Source organism: Euprymna scolopes, chromosome 40, assembly GCF_053919585.1.
Source record: "Euprymna scolopes isolate OS-2025 chromosome 40, ASM5391958v1, whole genome shotgun sequence".
NCBI classification, from domain to species: Eukaryota; Metazoa; Mollusca; class Cephalopoda; order Sepiida; family Sepiolidae; genus Euprymna; species Euprymna scolopes.
In genome coordinates, this window is record NC_136521.1 from 2,034,159 (window position 1) to 2,055,043 (window position 20,885).

At 34.9% G+C, this 20,885-nt stretch overlaps 1 protein-coding gene across 1 annotated transcript; it reads right to left on the reverse strand.

Moving 5' to 3' along the window:
- Positions 1–1,130: 1,130 nt before the first annotated feature.
- Positions 1,131–19,232, reverse strand: LOC145265272 (S-crystallin SL20-1-like). The gene is made up of 7 exons (XM_080121052.1): positions 19,100–19,232; positions 16,937–17,032; positions 12,045–12,160; positions 8,045–8,098; positions 4,534–4,641; positions 2,149–2,309; positions 1,131–1,260 (listed from the first exon to the last, which is right to left on the reverse strand). The coding sequence occupies exons 1-7, from the start codon at positions 19,230–19,232 to the stop codon at positions 1,131–1,133; spliced, it is 798 nt and encodes a 265-aa protein (XP_079977178.1).
- Positions 19,233–20,885: the final 1,653 nt, after the last annotated feature.

A 20,885-nucleotide genomic window follows, 5' to 3' on the forward strand; every position in this document is an offset into this window, starting at 1 on the left:
AAAATCAAAATTAAAAATGAATAATTCAATCCTATCCATCCTGCACCCATCTTTATAACCAATATATATATATATATATATATATATATATATATATATATATATATATATATATATATATATATATATGAGAGAGAGAGAGAAATAAAGAGAGGGAGTGAGAGAGATTAATCAAATATGGTGGAAACATTTTGATGAAAACAGTTCATGCTCTTTTTGTGAAGATGTGGAAGGCAGGTCAAGTTGCATAGAACTACAAAGAGGTTTGCATCAAATACCTCTACAAAAATAAAGGAGTCGATAATATTTGTGAACACCATCGTGGAATATCTCTACTTTCGATTACTGGAAGGATTCTGGCAAGACTCATTCTAGACAGAATCATCATCGTAGTCCCAGTGCGGTTTTCGGTCGAGCCGCGGCACAGTTGACATGATAATTACACTCCATCATGTGGCAGAAAGGGTTCGGGAGATAAAACAGGAATTGTATATGGTATTTTTTGACCGACGAAAGCCTTTGATACGGATAATCGTCGCGCTCTTTGTCGGGTCTGAAAAAAGCTTCGTATCCCCGAGAGCATGCAAAACGTGATTATTTCTTTTCTCTTCATGAGGAGATGAAGGCTAATGTTGTCTCTGAATACATGATGTCAGAGGCCTTCAGTGTTATAAATGGGACCAAACAGTGGTGTGTAATGGCACCGGTTCTCTTTGCGCTTGTCTTCTCACTTATGCTAAAACATACATTTAGTGAGAGTGACACTTGTGTCAAGTTTCAATTTCGGTCATCCGGTGGATTGTTTAACCATCGACGGTTCAAAACTAAAACTCTTCTCCGAACCGAAGTTATTCGCGATTTGCTTTTTGCCGACAACGCTGCTCTGGTGGCAAAATCCTTCGAGGAAAGGCAGGCTCTTCGCTATCGATTTTCAGCTGCATATGGGGCCTTTGGACTGACAATAAGCATACAAACTACTGAGGTATTATATCAGCGTTCGCCTACTCGAAAGCAAGTTGGTGGCGTAAGGATAAATCCACTTGAGTATAGATTAAAGTGAATGATCTTGATATAAATTATGTTAAGTTGTCTCCCTACTTCGGTATTAAAGTTAATCATAGTGGATCTTTCTACGCTTGATTTGTGGCCAATCGCGACAAGGTTTCAAATGCTAGATTAATCATAAAATGCAAAATATCTGGCTCGAACCATTCATTATCCAACCACAGTTGTGGTGGACTAGTCACGTCTTGAGGATGCCTGAAAACAGAATACCAAACATTGGGATATTCAGTAAGCTGGAAGATGGGAAAAGACATGTTGGGCGGCCTTGACTTAGGAACAAGGACAAATTGAAAAGTAATCTGTCTGCAGTAAACGTATCGGAATCTTGAAAAAGAAGCGAGTGGTCGTAAGGAAGGGAGATTCGCGGCGTTTTGAAGGAATCCGAAAAATTCAATATGATAGCCTAATTTGAAAGAACAGAGAGAAAGAGAACAACGATTGGTAGCGGCACAGCTATCAGTAGCTGCCAATCTGTACTTACGTTTCTTATGTTACCTCGTTTGCAGGTTTCCTGCTAAACAAAAAGTCATCAGAGGATAAGACATAAATGCATTTAAAAATGTGTTGTCGGAACCTCATACGTCGTATCGACGGAAGAGTCCATGAGATAGATAGCTAAATAATATAGATAATTCATATTTTAATGTGCCCTGAAGAAGTAGTTTCACTTGTGTTCCCTCGACATATACATATCCCCGAGAAATCTGCAAGAATTCAAATATCATATTTAAGCGTACATTACGACCAGACTACGCCGGGCGCCGATGTTTACTTGGATAAATCTTTGCAGTTTTTACAAAAGAGCTACAATAATATCAGAGCATCTCCATTTACACTGAACATCTACAGAATGCCAACATCAATATATTACATGTGAATGAGTAGATTGTGTAATTTCTCCAGGTTCCGCTATATAGTTAAGAAAAGAGAAACACAAATGACTTGTATGTATACAGAATATATTTATTCAATGTGAAACATATTAAAACATATCAGAAATTACTATAATCTTGTGCTTGTTTTATGTATTTCTTTGTATTGAATAGTATTAAAATGTTCTCTTCTCTGGAATTTGATGTCTACCAGGTGGAGTTGCAACGGCTCTTCAGGTAACTGCAGATCTTAGGGTGGCTGGCAAATCGGTTGTAGAGAGCCATCAATTTGGGATAGTTGCTGAACATGCTCTGGATTTCTTTGTACATGTTCTCCATGCAACAATAGAACATCATGTCGCACCACATCATCTGGAAAAATAAGACAGGCAAGCATGAGATTGTAAATTAAAGTATCAAATATGGATATGGAATTGAGCCTCGAAACATTTTAAATCTCCTACGAGCTATTTTATCGTAAATAGAATTGGTGCCCTACCTCACAACCGACATAAATATAGATTAAGGCCTGTTTACTGAAAAAGAAAACGTCATGTTTAGATCCTTGCAAGTAAGATGTGTTTAATAGTCCAGCTGTCAATAATGAATGAGAGCTAACTTACAATAACGTAAGAACTGTTATTGCAAAACGAAAAAAAAAAACAAGTGAAGCATGTATGTTCCTCCGTAAGTGCACAGTGAACGAGGCATAAAAATAACTAAGTTCAGAATTTGCCTATACCAACCTATTTAGCCTAAAAAATCCCTAAGGATATCAAATCCTGGTGAAAATGAAGAAACGGTGCGGTTTTACGGCTTAACATATGTAAATTTGAGTCCTGCACCATGCAAAACAAGAAATGAAGTCCATCATTGCCCACTCACTTCATTTAACCCCAAGGTCTTAACATATTTAAATTTCAGTTCAGCACCACTGTAAACTGCTAAATAGTCATAAACAGAACATTTTGGACAAATATGGTAAAATAGGCCCCAAAATTGAGTGTTTTCATAGCCCCTAAAAGAGCCGCATCGGGCACACCCAAGAGTTTTCGTGAATTATTAACAAACAAGATTGTATAAAAACGAGTTAGTTACAACTTTTCAGAAAGTTTTATAAAAATCCAAGGTACCATTTTTTTTTTTTTTAATAAGCACAAAATGTCAATTTTAGCCATTTTAACACGAAACGCATCCCTAGGGGGAGGCAACCGGAGTTTTCCCTGGAAATCCGTTCTGTTACCTTTTTTATACTCACATCATGTTTAATATTTGTGCCACATTTAAAAAAAAGTCCAAGGCATAGTTATTGAGAAAAGTGCGGACAGACGAACGGACGAACGGACAAGGTTAATTGTCGGGGGACCAAAAATGAAACACGATTTATACCGAAACTGAACCTATTCTATTTTAAGGAAAACATATCAGCAGTAACGCAAAAGGGAAATTTTCTCCATGCAACAATAGGACAACATGTCGATCCACATCATCTGGAAAAAAAAGCAGGTAAGCTAGATGGCGTGAAAATAAGTAACAGATGAGTATATGGAATTGAGCCTCCCAATATTTTTAGTCTCCTTAGAACTCTTTACTGTAGATATGATTGGTTCCCTCGCACAGGACCGACGTACTGAAAAATGACGTCATGCCTGAGCCGCTAACAAGCAAGATCTGTAGCAGAGTCAAACTGTAGATAATGAATGTAATTTTTACATTAGAAAAAACTTAAAACAAACATGAATCGAAAACGAGGAAAATAAGGCACATGATTTATGTAAAATTGAACTTAATCTATATAGTTCGAGAGTACTATAAATCTAGAAAAACTTGTCGTTACCTAGACTCGAGTGAACACTTCCGGTGTTAATCAATGAGTAATCTTTAATAATGACCTGTGTTAAAACTCCAACTGAATACAAATAATAATTGATTCGTCGCCGAAATGTTGCATTCCACAGGCTGCTTTACATGTATTTTAATGATGAATGCTACGGCGAACTACAAGCACCTCTACTCTCTCAACGTAAATAACCCCGACAAACCCGACAAGCAGCAAAATTTCACCTCGACATAATAGAGATCCCTATATGTAGATAAGCGTTCTACTCTGAGTTTCTTCTTCAGAACTGCTAAACTTTGGAACTCGCTTCCAAGTTCCTGCTTTCCCAACTGTAGTGGCATGCAGAAGTTCAAATGTAATGTGAATAGACATCTAGCTGTTCAACTCCCTGCATAGTACCCCTGCAACTTATGTCCCAGGAAGTAGCCCCCTACATGAAAGTGGAACTCTACCTAGTTTGGCGTGAAAATGGAATAAAAAGAAAACATTGTTTTCATTTGAGATTCGAGCAATTAGAACTGTTGCCAAAATTCTTCTATGACCCGCACTCTTTACAGTGACATCTGATAATAGGTTATATACTTTACTACTACTACTACTACTAATAATAATAATAATAATAATACGACTACTACTACTAATACTCTTATAAAAGAAGCCAAATTCATTTATATGTGAGTCATAAATGCATGTAATATCCTTCCTGCCAATAATTTTTCGAATCCCGTATTATCCAGAAAAAATGTTCCAACTCACCTGATCGCCCATGAAAAATTGGTTTCCGCCATTGCGCATGCTCAGAGTCCTTTCCATGAAGGGCATGACACGGTTGAACGTGTTCATATATCTCCAGTTCATGTAGTTCTGTGAAAAGAAAAAAAAGCACAACAATTTTATTAGACTACATAACGCGGGTAAATCGTAATTCTTCAAACATTGATTATAAATTTCATTGCGACCTTCTTTCAGAAAAACAATTCCATTGAAATTAGAATTCTTTTCGCCAAATAAAATAGAAATAAACGAGAAGTGAATCATCTTTTCTATTCTATCTCTTCTCTCTTCTCTTCTCTTCTCTTCTTCTCTATATAAATAAAATGAACTCATTTTTTCCCGTCTGATTTTGACATTAATAGGATAAAAAACCAAGATATTTCATGCAAATATAATATGCACAAACGGCAGAACAATATCTGAGGTGTGTTATAGGCTTATTATTTCTCAAATTCCTCGATAATCTTAGATTTCTATACTTTTTTCTGCTGAGAAGTCACGGCCAAAATCGGTTAAGATCAATTGAAGTGGTAAAATATTTTCTCTCTAATAAATTCCTCCTCCCCCTGCCACTACTTAACACCGTTTGGAGATCGTTCACAAGGAACAGTTGAGAAGAGAACACCGGTTTGGCTTCGTAGTTCTTTCATGTGAAGTTATTTAAAATCACTAAACTAAGCTGCAGTGCTCTGTGGCGTAGTGGTTAGCGTGCTGGACAATTCACATTATATTTTTACGTTCGCGCCGACCTACCGTAGTCGTTTTTTTTTTTTTTTTTTCTAAACAACTGGAATGGACTTTTCTTGGTGGCCGAACTGTTAACGTTGCAGATGTTTTTTTTTTTTCACACTTTATTTTCCTACTTTTACTCATTACTCCGGGTTTGATCCTTCCTACTTACCTACCATAACATTTTTTAAAACTCCCCCCCCCGTCCCGGAAACAAACACTCGGGCAACGCCGGGTACCCCCGCTAGTGAATAAATAAAAGAACAACTAAAACCAAGGGGATAAAACGACTCCTATTCTTACTAAGGCGTTCTAAATGTAATTCCATTTTTATTTTTATCTTGTCCCAATGAAGCGAGGAGGATTGCAAATTACATCGTTTCGATCATTAAACGTGTGTGATATAGTTCATTTAGTACAATAAAAATTATCTATCTATCTATCCATATATTTATCTATCTATCTAACTGGTGAAGTCAGCGAGGAGATGTAAACTATTTTTTTTTTGGAATAGAGACACGAAAATGGGTAAATATATGATCTTTAAAAAATACTTTGCAAGAATGCGATAGACGTAAAATAGTTTCTGTTCCTTATAAAGGAAATGTTTTCTATAATGTTTTATTGTAAAAGTGTTTTTTTTATTCAATAAGTCTGAAGAAAGACTGTTCTTGTGAGAATTTTCAAACGACATGTTTGAATTTGTCCGAATAGTCTTGAAACAATTGTAACTAACAATGAACTACACTATTTGTTACTCTGTTCTGTCTGCCTGCTTCCCACCTGACTACAACTTGGATGTCTTCAAGTCCAATGTAAACAAATTCCTAATGAACCGCCCCCTTAAGTAAACACTTCATCAAATCTCCACACTAACGTACTGTGCTTACAATAACCCTTATCCCTGAGTGGCTTCCGGGCCTTGATAAGTGGTGACCACCGTGTAAAAAATCAATCTATTCCTTGATGTCTTGATTTTGTTAAAACAATATGTGAATGCTCAATTATGAAATATGATAATTTTGTAGGTTACAGTTTAAGTCATCTATTTTTGGCTTAAAATTACCAAATTATATTACCGAATTATATAAACACAGTAAAACTCGGAATACTATAAATAAGACTATATATAAGAATAGATGATTCAGATAGTGAAAAAGCCCACTATAGACATTAGGAACACGTTACCCTCAATCATACGGCATTAATATGAACACCATCCCACTACGTGAGATATGTCTGTTTATATCGATTATATAACATGTGTCTGTTTAGTGACAGCGTAGCATGTGTCGATTTAGTACAACTGTATAATATATGACGAGTTCGTACCCCACTATGTTACATGTTATATGTGACGTGGCTGGTTAACTTTAATGCATCTAAAACCAATCTCCTATCCTTACATCATCAACGCTCTGATCCCCATCTTGCATCAATTGTGATAGATGGCTCTCGTCTGGATGAGACCCCGTGTTTTGACAAGCTTCCGGGTTTGACCTTTACTCCTGATCTGAAATGGAACACGTACATCAAGTCTGTTGCCAAGGTCGCTGGAAAGATGGTCGGATCCTTCTACCGCTCCAGAAGATATCTCACTACTGATGCAATTCTCTATCTATATAAAAGCCAAGTACGTCCAAGGATGGAATACTGTTGCCATATCTGGGCAGGAGCTGCTAGAAACAGCCTATCCTGCCTTGACAGAGTACAAAATAAACTTCGTGGCTTAGTGGGGGATGCCCTTTTCTCTACCCTGCAACCTCTCTCCCACAGAAGAAACGTTGCGAGCCTATCCTTGTTTTATCGTTATTTCCATGGCAGGTGCTCGTCTGAACTCCAATCTCTGGTCCCCCCTCGCCAATATTTCACGAAAAACACCCGTCTAGCTGAATCCACTGTCAAAAATTCCCCCCGCTCTATATCTGTGCCTAAATCAAAACGCGGATTCCATGAACAAAGCTTCCTTCCTAGAACTGCACGCCTGTGGAACTCTGTTCCGTTTGCCTGCTTCCCAGCGGACTACAACTTGAATGTCTTAAAGTCCAACGTTAACAAATTCTATTGAACCGCCCCCTTAAGTAAACACTTCATCAAATCGTCACACTAACGTAATATACTTGCAATAACCCTTATCCGTGAGTGGCTTCCGGGCCTTGATAAGTGGTGATCACTGTGTAAAAAAAAAAAACGTATGCATTCATAAACTGAAAGTTTCATCTAACTATTACAACCATTGAAGAAGTGAAACTAAAAAATATCGCAGCCATCGACGTGCGTTACAAGCAGGAATTCGTCGTTAAATACATGGCAAGAGTGAACTGTGGAGAGTGATGAATATGTAGACAAATAACTTCCGGCGCATAAAAGGTTGCATATCGTAAGCATAATTGTACTCGAAACCACTCCCGGCGTCGTAGCTCTTTAACTTTTATAGTTTAAAAATAGGAGGCTTATTTACTGAATTTTTTTCTGAACACATCAATATATATATATACCAATGTGCTTGGCTTTTTGGCCAGGAACAAAGCGTAGTATCTGTTCTGATGCTACACTACACTTTCTCTGTCCTCTGTCAGTTATGGAGAGACCCTTCATGACTGAGAGGACTTTTATTTTTGTATGTATCCAGAGTGCCTCTTTTGGTGGGGAGATGGATTTTCCTCGCATTAAAAATCGACCTTTTGTCTAACTCTGCTCTCGTGGGGAGGCAGGTGAATAGGAAAATTATGTGCATAGTTCTATAAATAAAAAAAATACTTACGTCATAATTACTGCAATTGCTTTCACCACCGAAACCGTAGTCATTCATGTTGTACTAGAAAAGAGAAAGAAAAACATATGTTAATAATTTTTTTAACAACATTATAATAATTCGTCTATTACCTTTATTTAAGACTCGAAGGGAAACCTGGCATTGCACGGGATTGATTGATGATCAGTTAATGTTTTACACTCGCATATCGTTATTGACATCGAAATTAGTGAACTCACCCATTTTTAACTCAAATCGATTGATATCCTGCTCAAGTTGGGGGCCCATTAGGTGAACAGAGACGAAGCTTCACAGGCCTACCCGCAGTTACATAATTCCAAATATATTTTACTATACATTGCACTGTAGAGAACTTCTGTTTATTTTATAAAATTATTTTTTATGTATAACTGTTGGAACTAAAATTTAAAATGCAACGGTCAAGTATCAGAGTTTAGTAGTGCTCTAAATAGAAACGTTCATTTCGAACGGGACCCGATCATATCTAAGAAGTTTCTGTTAAATATATATGGTTGGTGTTTCCGTTTGTGCAGTAATAGTAGGTTAAATTAAGTTCAAAATGAAATAGTCAAGTATCATAGTTCAATGGTGCTGTAAATAAAACCATTCATTGCCAACGCAGTTCTCTCATCTCCAAGAATTTACGGTTGGTTTTATATGCTGGAACTTTCCACTAGTTTTGTAATAAAACTTCTCAAATTCACTTATGATGTTATACGATTTAAGCTGTTAACTTTAGTCAAAATCGCCTGTTACTTCTTTCATAGAATTATTTCGATCATTGATTATCGATACTTATCTGATACATTCGATTACAAAACTTACCTAAGAACATGCCTAGTACATTTTTGTAAATTTTCATGGAAATCAGTGCAGCTGTCATGGAGTCCGCATGTAACGTACTCACACACCCCCGCACACACAAGTTCCTTTTTTATATAAAAATAAAATTAACTGCTTGATAGCATAACTATTAAGACTAGCAGGACCCGTGGAAATTTCACAACGGCGTCTTTCATATGTAATATATGACTGCCGGGCATTCTGTGGTCGTTCAGCGTGAATGGATACCCCACAATATTATTGTAGCCCTTTTGTTTAAACTGTAAACGTATTTATCTAAATAATCTGGTTAATGTAGTGTCTGAATATATCTAAGTATTACTGTTTATCTTTAATATCTTTATAGGAGTCTGTGATATATATCCATTATATGGACGCCTGGCGCAAACGGAAACCCCACGATATTATTATACCATCTTTAGATAGAATAGATACTACCCTGGTGTCTTCGCCAGACGACCAAAAAGTAATATTTTAGTTTCACGCACGGTTCGAAAGCGACTTAGTTTATATATTTATTTATTTTTAACATTGCGTCTTTGATTATAGGGGTATCGTTTTTATTAATATAAAAGATAAAGGTCAATACATCCTCCGAACATTAAATTAGCGTCTCTATAGACCAATTTAATGTTGTTAGTATATCATCATCTTCTATATACTTTTTTAATGAATAGGATTTCTCGATCGAATAATTTATAGTCTGGAAACCGTGACACACGTAGGCACGTTAAATGTATTACTGTAATTATATATAGATAATTAATTCTTTCATAATTATTTTTTACTCTTGTTGAACGTATTGAACAGTTTTCTTTACAAAAAGGGAGTAATCAATCGATTTTATTGAAAAATTGTCGATTTCATTGATTGCAGTTACAGTAAAAGTATCGGAGTGTGAAACGTTCTTTGATCATCATTCAGTTCCGGGCAACGTTAGATACCCCTGCTAATATATATATATATATATATATATATATATATATATATATATATATATATATATATTTAAATAAGGGAGTAGTCACAAACGATGTGTATTTTTTAACATTATTATATTATTCCGTGTCTTGGTTTTTCATTGAGAATTATGTTTGGATCATTGTAATAACGTTTTTAAGTCATTGAAATCGTTTACGTACGTTTCTGACGGTTTATTTGGTTTTTCCAGGGAGATTTTGACCTCGCTGTAATCAGCCGCTATCTCTTATATATATTTAGTGGAAATGGTAATTAATAAAAACTGAAGAAAGTAGTCAATACCGTTGTAGAGCAGATATGCGTTTCATTTTTATTACCGTATCTTTCTGTTAAGTTACATTATTGTTTCAGCTACTTGGCCGTTTTTTTTGCCGTCTGTAGCATCCTCAGACTTTTACATTAAAAGTCTGAGGATGCTACAGACGGCCAAAAAACGGCCAAGCAGCTGAAACAATAATATAATTGCACAAAAAGATACAGTGATAAAAAATAAAACGTGTATATATATATATATATATATATATATATATATATATATATATATATATATATATATATATCAGGGATCTTAGTTCCCCGGTAGAAGAGTTGATTTACTTTGAGATAAAATAAAATAAAAATACGCATCCAGTTCGCTTGAAAGCCAAATTATAACGCAATTTTACGAAAATAAACAAATATTTTACTTATTTGAAACTTATAATTTAAATATATTTCGAGGTCAAACTCTCTTTTTTTGTATTTTGTTTGTTTCTTTTATTTTCTTTCTTCTTTCTTGCCATGTTGTAAAATCAGAGAAAGAAAACAAATAAAATTGGAAAAAGTAAAATATTGTTTCATTTTCGTAAAATTGTGTTTTAATTTGGCTTTCAAGCGCACTGAATGCGAATTTTATTTTATTCAAAATAAATCAATGCTTCCATAACGGAACTCTCAACCTTGGCGTTAATCTCGCGTAGCCAACGCACCGTTCCGGACATTTCCAAATACAACCGCAGAGAGCTCTTGCTGCAGATTTTCTTTCTTCAGCCTTACAATATGGCAAGAAAGAAACAAAACAAGATATTGAGAATTAAGTTTGACTCCGAAAAATATTTAAATCATAAATTTCAAATAAGTAAAACATTAGTTTGTTTTCGAAAAATTGCGTTATAATTTTGTTTTCAAGCGCACTTGATGCGTATTACATTATATATATATATATATATATATATATATATATATATATATATACATATATATGTGTATGTATTTATATGTATATATATATATATATATATATACATATATATACATATATATCTATAAAGAAAGCTGAATGTGTGTGTGTGTCTGGTCACGAATAGGCTCCTATATGGTTAAGTATTATAGAAAACTGATCACATATAATGACAGAAGATGTATCTAGACACAGGAATGGGTATGTTTGATCTGGCAGAACGGTGGTTCATAAAAATTGTGGCGTCTGTGTTCGCGCCTGGTTCTCAAAATATGGAAATAAAAAAATTCAAAATAAAAAAAAAAACGTTTACAAGTGTTTTTGCTATATATGTACCTAAGAATACTTTGATAAGTATGTTTTAACTAAAATAGGGATTCTATAATAAAATTGTGGGGTCTGCGTTAGGCCTGGCCTCCATAGAATGGAAATAGGCACACATCTTAATAAAGACTTTTACTATCTATCTGCGTAAGTATACTTCGAAAATTCTGTTTCAGTTTGAAGAAATATGGTATAATAAAATTATGGGGTGTTCGTTTGCACCTGACCTCCATAGAATGGAAATATGTCACAAAGTTTAAGAAGGTATTTTAATATAGATCCACAGAATATTGTGATAAGTGTTTCACTGTGAACAATTATGCTATAATAAATTATGGGGCTTATCTATTTTATTTTTACTTTCATCATATTTTTCTTTGGTTTTGATACCCCCAAATTCAACCCAAATTTACAACCCTTCCTTTTGATAACCTATCATACTTTCATAAATCAGAGTCCATTTTCTGTAGGCTTTTTTGAACCCAGTCAACGACTGGCACTTTTGCTAGTATATATATATATATATATATTTATATATATATATATATATATATATATATATATATATATAAAGTACATGTGATTATCGTTATGTAAATAAGATATATTCATGAAACTTACCCTGAAACGTCCATTCCTCCAGTGGAAGTACCTCATGTAATCGTGCATGATTTCATAGAAGCAATCGCTGATGTAGTCACATCTGAACATGTCCATGGGACTCTTGGGGTAGAAATCTGTCGATATGAAATTGGAGAGTTATATTTTTTATTAAAGTAATATTAGATAGAAAGGAACTTCTTTACATGGTTGTAGTTAGAAAAGTTCTTGGTATGAATGTTTAAGTGACGGAAAACTAGTAATCGGAAGTCAGTCAATCACATACATCACGATTTATTAGAGAAATGGTAGGCAAGATGATAATCATGAAGTTTACGAGTATATTTCTGGAAACTTTGCGTCGGCATTCTCTGACAAATTACGTAAATAGTCAGCATATGCCGAAGTGAGTATCGAATCAGCTGTCGATCGACGGCAAGTCTCAATAAAAGTGTTAAATTCATTAAATCAAATAGAAAGTATTCTTAACATGAAAAGGGGGGTCTCCGCGGTTTGAACTCTTTTGTTAGCTTGCGTGCCGGCTTTTCTTGTTACTTATTAAACCAGCCATGAGATTCTGACGAAAATTGCTAGAGAATTAACCGTAAACTGCGGAACCAACGCTATCTGTCCACTGTCGAAAAGTGAACTATTGGAAGAGAAAATATACATTTCGAATATTTTATTTATTTGCGGACTATATTCATCTTCTAGTTGTTGCTTAACGACGTTTCGGCCAACTATTCCTCTGGCCTTCGTCGGGTGGTAAACCGCGATGGGATAGGAATGTTTAAGCTTCCAACAGTATCCTCAGCAATTACTGCCTTCCATAGTTGTCATCTCAGCAAGTTTTGTTCATCTAATCGTCCGGCTGGCTTTATGTAGGATTGAAACCGTTACTTTCAGACAATGCTCACCTAGAAACGTCTCTATCCACTGCGCCACAGCCCCCGAAACGTCATGAAACAACAACTAGACAATCATTATAATAGTTCGCAAATAAAGTAAAATAAACAAATTACTCCAAAGAATTCCAATAATTAAATAATATATATATATATTATGAATTGGATCGTGTACTGTGAACAGTTATAACAGAGCGCGGATGCGCTGAAGACAATTATATGCAAATGACTGTACCGTGTCCGAGGCGACGTCACAGCAAGGGAATAAAATAGAAACATATTACGAAAAAATAGAAATACGTTTCTCAGAGGATACAGGCGGATACAGACGTATTACACACGTAGTCCGAGAGCAATAGGAAAAGACGCGACCTAAACATGGCTTGACAAAGACAGATTACCACGGGTTTTAAACGGGAGTGTCTTGTTACGCATATTGGAGTACGAAAAGAATTTTCAACAAGAAAAAATGCGTTATTTTGGAAAGTACCTCTAATAAATGGCTGTTGTTACATTGAAAAAAAATAAGTGACGTTCTTTTCTTTTACTTTATTTTCTTGTGACTGTCAGCATACAACGTGTGGGTCCCGAGTGTCGACAGGTAAGATTACTTTACAAAGGCAAGAAAAAGGGTTCCGCGCCGTATGTCTTCAGATATTTAAAGAGTATTACATCTTAGATCGTCAATGGCTCTTTATAAAAGAGAGGATTGTATCCGAAATTAAGTATTTTGGAGAGACATAGAAACATCCAGCCATTTTTTGTTCGCAAATGTAACAACAGATTTGAGGAAGATATTCCATTAGTGGTTTAAACTCCAGATCTTTTAATTTCAGTGATCGTAAAAGAACTGGCAACTTTCTGTTTACGAGATATTAGCAGGCGACCCGACGTTGCCCGGTCATATAATGCGTTAGAATATATTTTAACTCATACAGCAACTGAGGCAGGCGCATGCGAATATTATTTATTTTCTACACATTTCATTTCTTGTAAGTAAAAAAAACATTCGAGCTGAGACCAAATGAAAAACCAAAAGGTAATTAATCAAGTACGATAACAATTAGTCCAGCTTGACACGGTGTTTACAAAAAGAATTTCATACCTATTTATTCTTAACATAAAGAAACCGTTATATTTCACGGCCGCGCATGCACATTCGTGAAACAGTTGACAAACAGATAAAGTTAGTCATCATCCAAAATCACGTAATGCGTTGCATTAAGAGGTGTCGTCTTATCAAAAAACAAACAAACAATATATATGATCTCTCCGAAACTACTCCCTACGCCCTCTATCATTAATAAAATCAAAAGTAAAAACCTTAAGCTTTTTGGCCATGTCAAACAGTTAATCACTGGCCTGTCAAAGTTATGCTTTGGGAGTATGTGAGAAGGCAAAGGAGACAAAATTAAACCAAGGAAAAGGCGGAGAAAAATGTTTTTTTTTTTATTGGACACCTCTCAACAGTTGGGCGTCCATCAACAAACTTGCGTTGGATCCGAAGAAATGACGAAAAATAAGGCATGTGGTGTCGCATTCATGCGGAAGATGCGGCTCATGATGATGATGATGATATATATATATATATATATATATATATATATATATAGAGAGAGAGAGAGAGAGAGAGATAGAGAAAGAGAGATGATGCGCTGTTTGTTTTTATTTTTATTTTTTTTTTCCATATACAACATTTTTTTTTTCACTTCTTTTCTCCGCAATTTATAACTACAATAAATTACGGTTTCACTTAATGCCATAAATGGCAAATTCAAGCATTGCTACAAATATAATTTGCTGATGTCTTTATGTCATCTGATGAGAATAATAATACAAATAGCATTCGTTAAAACTCCGCGGAATAAGGACTTTGTAAATTGTTTTATTTTTTTGTAGTATTAAGTCGAACAATAAATTTTTATTGTAAAGTTCAACTTACAGTTTTTTTTCCTCTTATAATGAACTCTACTTTCTATTGCGTATTGAGCTTTTTTATTCGGTTGGGATTAAATTATTTATATATAAATGCTGTTATATATATTAGATTGAAGCTTACCATTGCGTATATCAGGTAACCACTTCCTCCCTTTGATTTTAATATATATATATATATATATATATATATATATATATATATATATATATATATATATATATATATAGCAGATGGAAACCTGGCATTCGCCGTCGTACAGTACGCTTAAACATGATATTTTAATTTAGGCAGATTCTGTATGAATTAGTATAGTATCAATCCTTATTTGGTATTCTTGTTGTGGTGGCAACCACTTATTTGCATATGCGAATAACATAACACTATAAATGGCAAGCCTAGGTTGGCCTTGGTGTGTCTTACTCAAATGCCACCAGAAGTGACGCCGAAGAGCGTACATGTCCTCCCACTAAGACTCTCTGACTCGACACCGTCATTTGTACATATTGTAAATATACCTTTTCCTTAATACACTTATTATTGCGCTATCTTGTTGTTTGCGTCTTCATTGTATTTCCTTACTAATTATTGTTCAACCTTGCAACCACAACAATTATATATTACGTGGAATAATTTCCTGCTTCACTAATTCGCAAAAAAAAAATTAAATTAAAAAATAAAAATGATAATGTCGTTCATCAAATTCTGTCTGTGTTTTTGTACAATACCGTCGCAGCCGATATTTAGGCTTAACGATGAATGTCCGATAAAAAGTCACTTTTTATTAATTTTTAGTTTTAAAATATGCAAACGAAGAAATGATTTCCAGCAGTTTTTAATTTTACCTCTTCGTTTTTCCTAAATTGAAGTCATTAATAAGAAAAAAAATCAAATAAACTGGTGAGGTACATCGGGCTTGAACACGGGATTATCCGATATATAAGGTGAACAACATACCACAAGCTATATATCCAAACAAAAATAAATCTGTTTTTTTTTTGTTATTTGTTTTTGTTTTTTTTTAAGAAGTGATTTGCTAAGATGATATTATCTCCCTCGGCCGGTGTAACGTAAAACATTTCCTGGGAATATTATTCTGTTTTATTTATAAGAGTGAAAAGTTAGTTTTAAGATCGGATTTTCTCGAACGATGATACTTATCGGATGAATGGCTGTAGATAAAAATATCTAAGAACACTGCCAGACATATGATTTAGCTTTGTGTGAAATTTGCAAAAGATAGGTTCAGCCGTTTAGGAACCTATGAGAGAAGAACTCACACACACAGTTACTTTTATTGAACAGTATATATATATATATATATATATATATATATATATATATATATATATACTAGCATTTCAGCCCGGCGTTGCCCGGGTGTTTGGAGGTGTATGCTGAGCAAAAAAAAAAAAAGAGTAATTTTTTTTTTAATTTGACCCCTATTATGACCCCTTAAAATTTATAGTTTCGGGCTCAAATCACTTTATTAAGTTAGATCCAGGTTCAAGGAACCTATATCTAAAATTTCAAGTGTCTAGACCCAAAATTGTCGGAGGAGTTAGGTAGAGTTCTTAAAGGTCAAATCGTTGAAATTTGACCCCTTAACAGCAAAATTTCTGGCTGACACCCATCATATAGATTTTCCCAAATCTCAGTACCCGGTATTTCAAATGTCGAGTCTATAGACTAAAAATTGACAGAGTTATTGCGTAGGGAAATGTACACAGACAGACAGACAGACAGACAGACAACAACGTTCACTTTTATATATATATATATATATATATATATAGAGAGAGAGAGAGAGAGAGATACATACATAGATAGATAGATAGATAGATAGATAGATAGATAGATATACACATATACACATAGAGAGAGAAAGTAAGAGAGAGAAAGACAGAGCGAGAGAGCGAGACTCAAAAATTCTGTCAATGGATTTTTAGATCTATTGGCTAAATTTTAAACACAAATCTGTTGAGAATCTTTTTTTATCAGCAAAATATATACTTTCTATTTAAAATAATGTGTAGGTACATTTGTATCTAACGCATCTAGTCGATACTTACTGTATTCACGAGCCAAGTGCCTGCAAATGGCCATGGTCTCAGGCATCATGTCACCATTGTCCATCTGCATACAGGGCAGGTAGTTACAGGGGAAATCTGCAAGAAAAGATCACTATTTTAAATATATGTTGACTATGTATTATAACAATTTAATACAAAATATCTACAAAAAATTATTGATGAATCTGTCATAATCAAGAGTAACATAACCTTTATTTAGCTACTATACAGAGATATAGGAGAGAAAGTGGGGTAACTATTTCACTGCATTGACTCTACCTTTAACTGTATTAGTTGGTTGGTTGTTTTTGTTTTACGGCATATCAACCCTTTTTAGGTCATTTATACCGAATCCAGTGATTGTGAAGAAAAGGTTTTTAATAGAATACGTATATATATTTTTTCCAGTCAGTTTCTATTTAACCCATAGTTGGGACCTTAACAGGTACTACCACTCCGGGTCAGAGTGGACCTGGGAGCAATGGCAATTAAGGGGTGACTCCACACTCCCCAAAGTCCGCAAGCTTTCGCCTCACCATCGGATATAGTTTAAAGTTATATACAGGACCTACCTTTGTAATGCTGGTTGATTAACAAGAGTCAATACGAAAATGTATCATTGTGTAAATGTAATCAGGGAAAACAATGGAAGCGTCGCCGAAAATATAAGTGAAGCCATAAAAGAAATATATAGTGGGCCAGTCGTAAAATACGCTTAAATATGATATTTTCATTTATCCTGATTTTGTACATATTCTTATAGTCGTAATTTCCTAATTCAAAATATAAATAAATAAATAAAAGCAGTTGGGTGCCATCAGCTAGAATCGAAACCGAAACAAAATTTACGCATTAAAAACTGGCGATGTTTCCACTGTACCAATGTGGCACGCCCATGAGCGGATTAAAAGTAAATAATATATTTGTACGAAATGTATAAAAAGTTTGTTTTTTTTAATTCGGTTCCATTTTTTACCGCTTAAAAACTATTTTAACCTGCTAAATACCCATAAATGAACGATCCCTAAAAAAAATCCAATAATTTTGGCCTCCCAGCGCACCTGTGCGACTTTTAGTTTCGTCATAGATATTAAAAATGTAGAGAAAAACAGACAGACGGACAGACGTACTGAAATTTATAAAATAGATTATCGGAGGATAGGATGTCCAGCTTTACCCGGTCGTAAAATGCGCTGTAATCTGATGTTTTAATTGGTCCAGATTTCGTATATATATACAGTCTGACCCCCAAAAAACGGGCCCCGTGTACACGTTTCTAATCAGAGTTGGGCCCGTTTTTTTGGGTCACTCTGTATTATTATCGGGTCGTGGTTTCAAAAGTAAGAAATAAAGGTATTTGAGTGCCATGAGCTAAAATCGAAACCGAAAGCAAAACTCTAGGATTCAAAGCGTGTGACGTTATCATTGAGCAATCGTGACACCATACTGGCGGATTAAATATTAACAATTGAAAATAAACTAAGATGGATGTCTAAATATGCTAACGATTTTTGTTTTCAATTTTGAAACGCACATAAATTGGTTAAAAGTAAAGTAAGATATATGTACAAAATATATAACGATTTTTTTAAAAGTTCTACCCATTTTTGGCCCCTTGGACACTTTTTTACTGACTAAAACGCCATAAAAAGGTCTGTAAAAGACCCAATCATTTGAGGCCTCAAGGTGTATCCTCTAGTAGCTTTCGGGCTGTTTTTTGTTAAGTAAAACAAAAAAAAAATCCACGACCGAGAGAGAAATCAAACGTGCATTTAAACTCTCATTATAATAAATTAATTAGCACATTTTAACAGGTACACGACATTATCAGGTTAACTGACAGCTATTCAGATTGGTCCGCTGGGCAGACCTGATTACGTTTGCACTTTCTTAACTGTACAAATGCAAAACACAAAAAAAAAACAACAAAAAAAAAACGAATGGCGCAGATGATGTAAAAATCGGAAACATTTTTATTTTTAATTTCAGTTTTTTTTTTGCGGGGGGGGGCAAGGGGTCTAAACTTTTAGTTTCAATTGACAGAAAATGCTATTAGTCGATTTTAAATAAAACGTTATTTGAGATAGCTCGATTATTTATCGGCCATTTAAGTTATTCATGAAAAGGAATTTAGAACAATGAAAGATTATTACAATTTCTTACCATTCCTGCAACGATCCCAGTCGGAGAATTCGTATCTCTTGTCCATGTATTTGACACCAGCCATGGCCATCATCATACGAAGGATCTCGGCACGTCCGCGGCCATTGAAGTAATGGAGGGTGTAGTTAGGCATGATGGAATAGTTTTCGGCTTGTGCACTACCAAAAAGGATAACGAACTGTTGTGGTTTGAGTGACTGCAAGTCTTCTCTGACGACTGAGACAGAAAGCAACCGTATATTTATACTCTCAGGTAAATCAAATTATTAGCGCTAATTAGCAGATAAACGACGCTTACCTGTCCAAGGACATCTATTCAGTCTTTTTGACTGAACGGTCATAATTACCTTTGCACTTTCCCAACTGTAAGAATGCATGCAAATCAAATAATTGGGCTGATGGTGTAAGAATTGGTAGACTTTTAAACTAATTTTCGTTTTATTTTGTTTGAACTTTTTTCTTTCAATCCATAGTTTTTATTTTCGATCCAAATTTTATAGAACGAAAAAGAACCTCGACTTCCGGTTACTATTAAAGTAATCGTCGCCATTTTGAATACATTTATGTACATTTTCGATTACTAAAAGAAACGGCCCTGTCGGTGGGGCATTAGAATACGCCGACTGCCCCCCTCCAAAGGATAAAAGTCCCTCAATAGGGGTCCTGGATATGACCTTAATCTATATCCAGTGGTGAGGCCCCGGCTTGTGGGTTTTGGGGAGTGTGGAGCCACCCTTTAATTACCATTGCTCCCAGGTCGACTCTGACCCAGAGTGGTAGTACGTGTTAGAGTCCCAACTATGGGTTAAATAGAAACCGACCTGAAAAAAAATATTTGTATTAAAAAAATTTTCTTCACAATCTTTGAATTCGGCATTATATAACCCGAAAAGGGTTGATATGCCGTAAAACAAAAACAACCAACCAACCAACTAAAAGAAAAAAATTGTTTTCGGTTAAAATTAAATTATTTTCGAGATATTTAATATCACAATATAACAAGCATAAACATTTTTGAAAGTAAACAAAGGCACATATTTTGAAAAACATTATAAATGAAATATAAAGTACTAACATGATAGCCAGATATTTTCCGGGATTGAATGATGATCAGTGAATGTTTTATACCCCACTATTTTTATTGTCATCGAAATTGATGAAGCTGGCAGTTTTTCAATCAAATCTATTGATTGCCGGCACTGATTAGGGATCGATCGGGATGCACATGGAAGAAGCTTTACACGCCTCCTGCAAAGTTCACAATACATTGTAATCTACATTGCACTGTAGAAAACCTACTGTTGATCTCATAAAATTATTTTTATATATACTACTTGTATTAAATTTTAAAGTGCACAAAAGTAAGGTATCGCGATTCAATTGTCTTCTAAACAGAAATATTCATTTCGAAAGCGCTCTTGTCATATCAATGTACCTACTGTTGATTTTATACGCCTGGAATTACTGCTTGTGCTGTGATAATGGGTTAAATTTAAATTTATAGCCACGACTAACCTAACAAGTAGCTAAATCCCACCCTTAAACAGCAGCGATCCTTAGATGTAAGAGAAATTTCTACTCCAGCAGTTTCTTATCCAGAATTGCTAGACTTTAGAACTTCCTTCCGATTGCCTGCTTCCCCAAACGTGCGCAAAATACAGTACAATGATTCAATTGTGCTTTAAACAGAAATATTAATTTCTAAAGCGCTCTTGTCATATCAATGTGCCGACTGTTGATTTTATACGCCTGGCATTACTGCTTGTGCTGTGATAATGGATTCAATT

What these genes read in the sequence shown, in the direction of transcription:
- LOC145265272 (XM_080121052.1), bottom strand. Translation starts at nt 19,232, where the DNA reads ATGCCTAACTACACCCTCCATTACTTCAATGGCCGCGGACGTGCCGAG. An exon ending in CTGGGATCGTTGCAGGAATG is followed by an intron (nt 17,033 to 19,099) that starts GTAAGAAATTGT and finishes CTTTTCTTGCAG; the next exon opens with ATTTCCCCTGTAACTACCTG. An exon ending in GGAGGAATGGACGTTTCAGG is followed by an intron (nt 8,099 to 12,044) that starts GTAAGTTTCATG and finishes TCTCTTTTCTAG; the next exon opens with TACAACATGAATGACTACGG.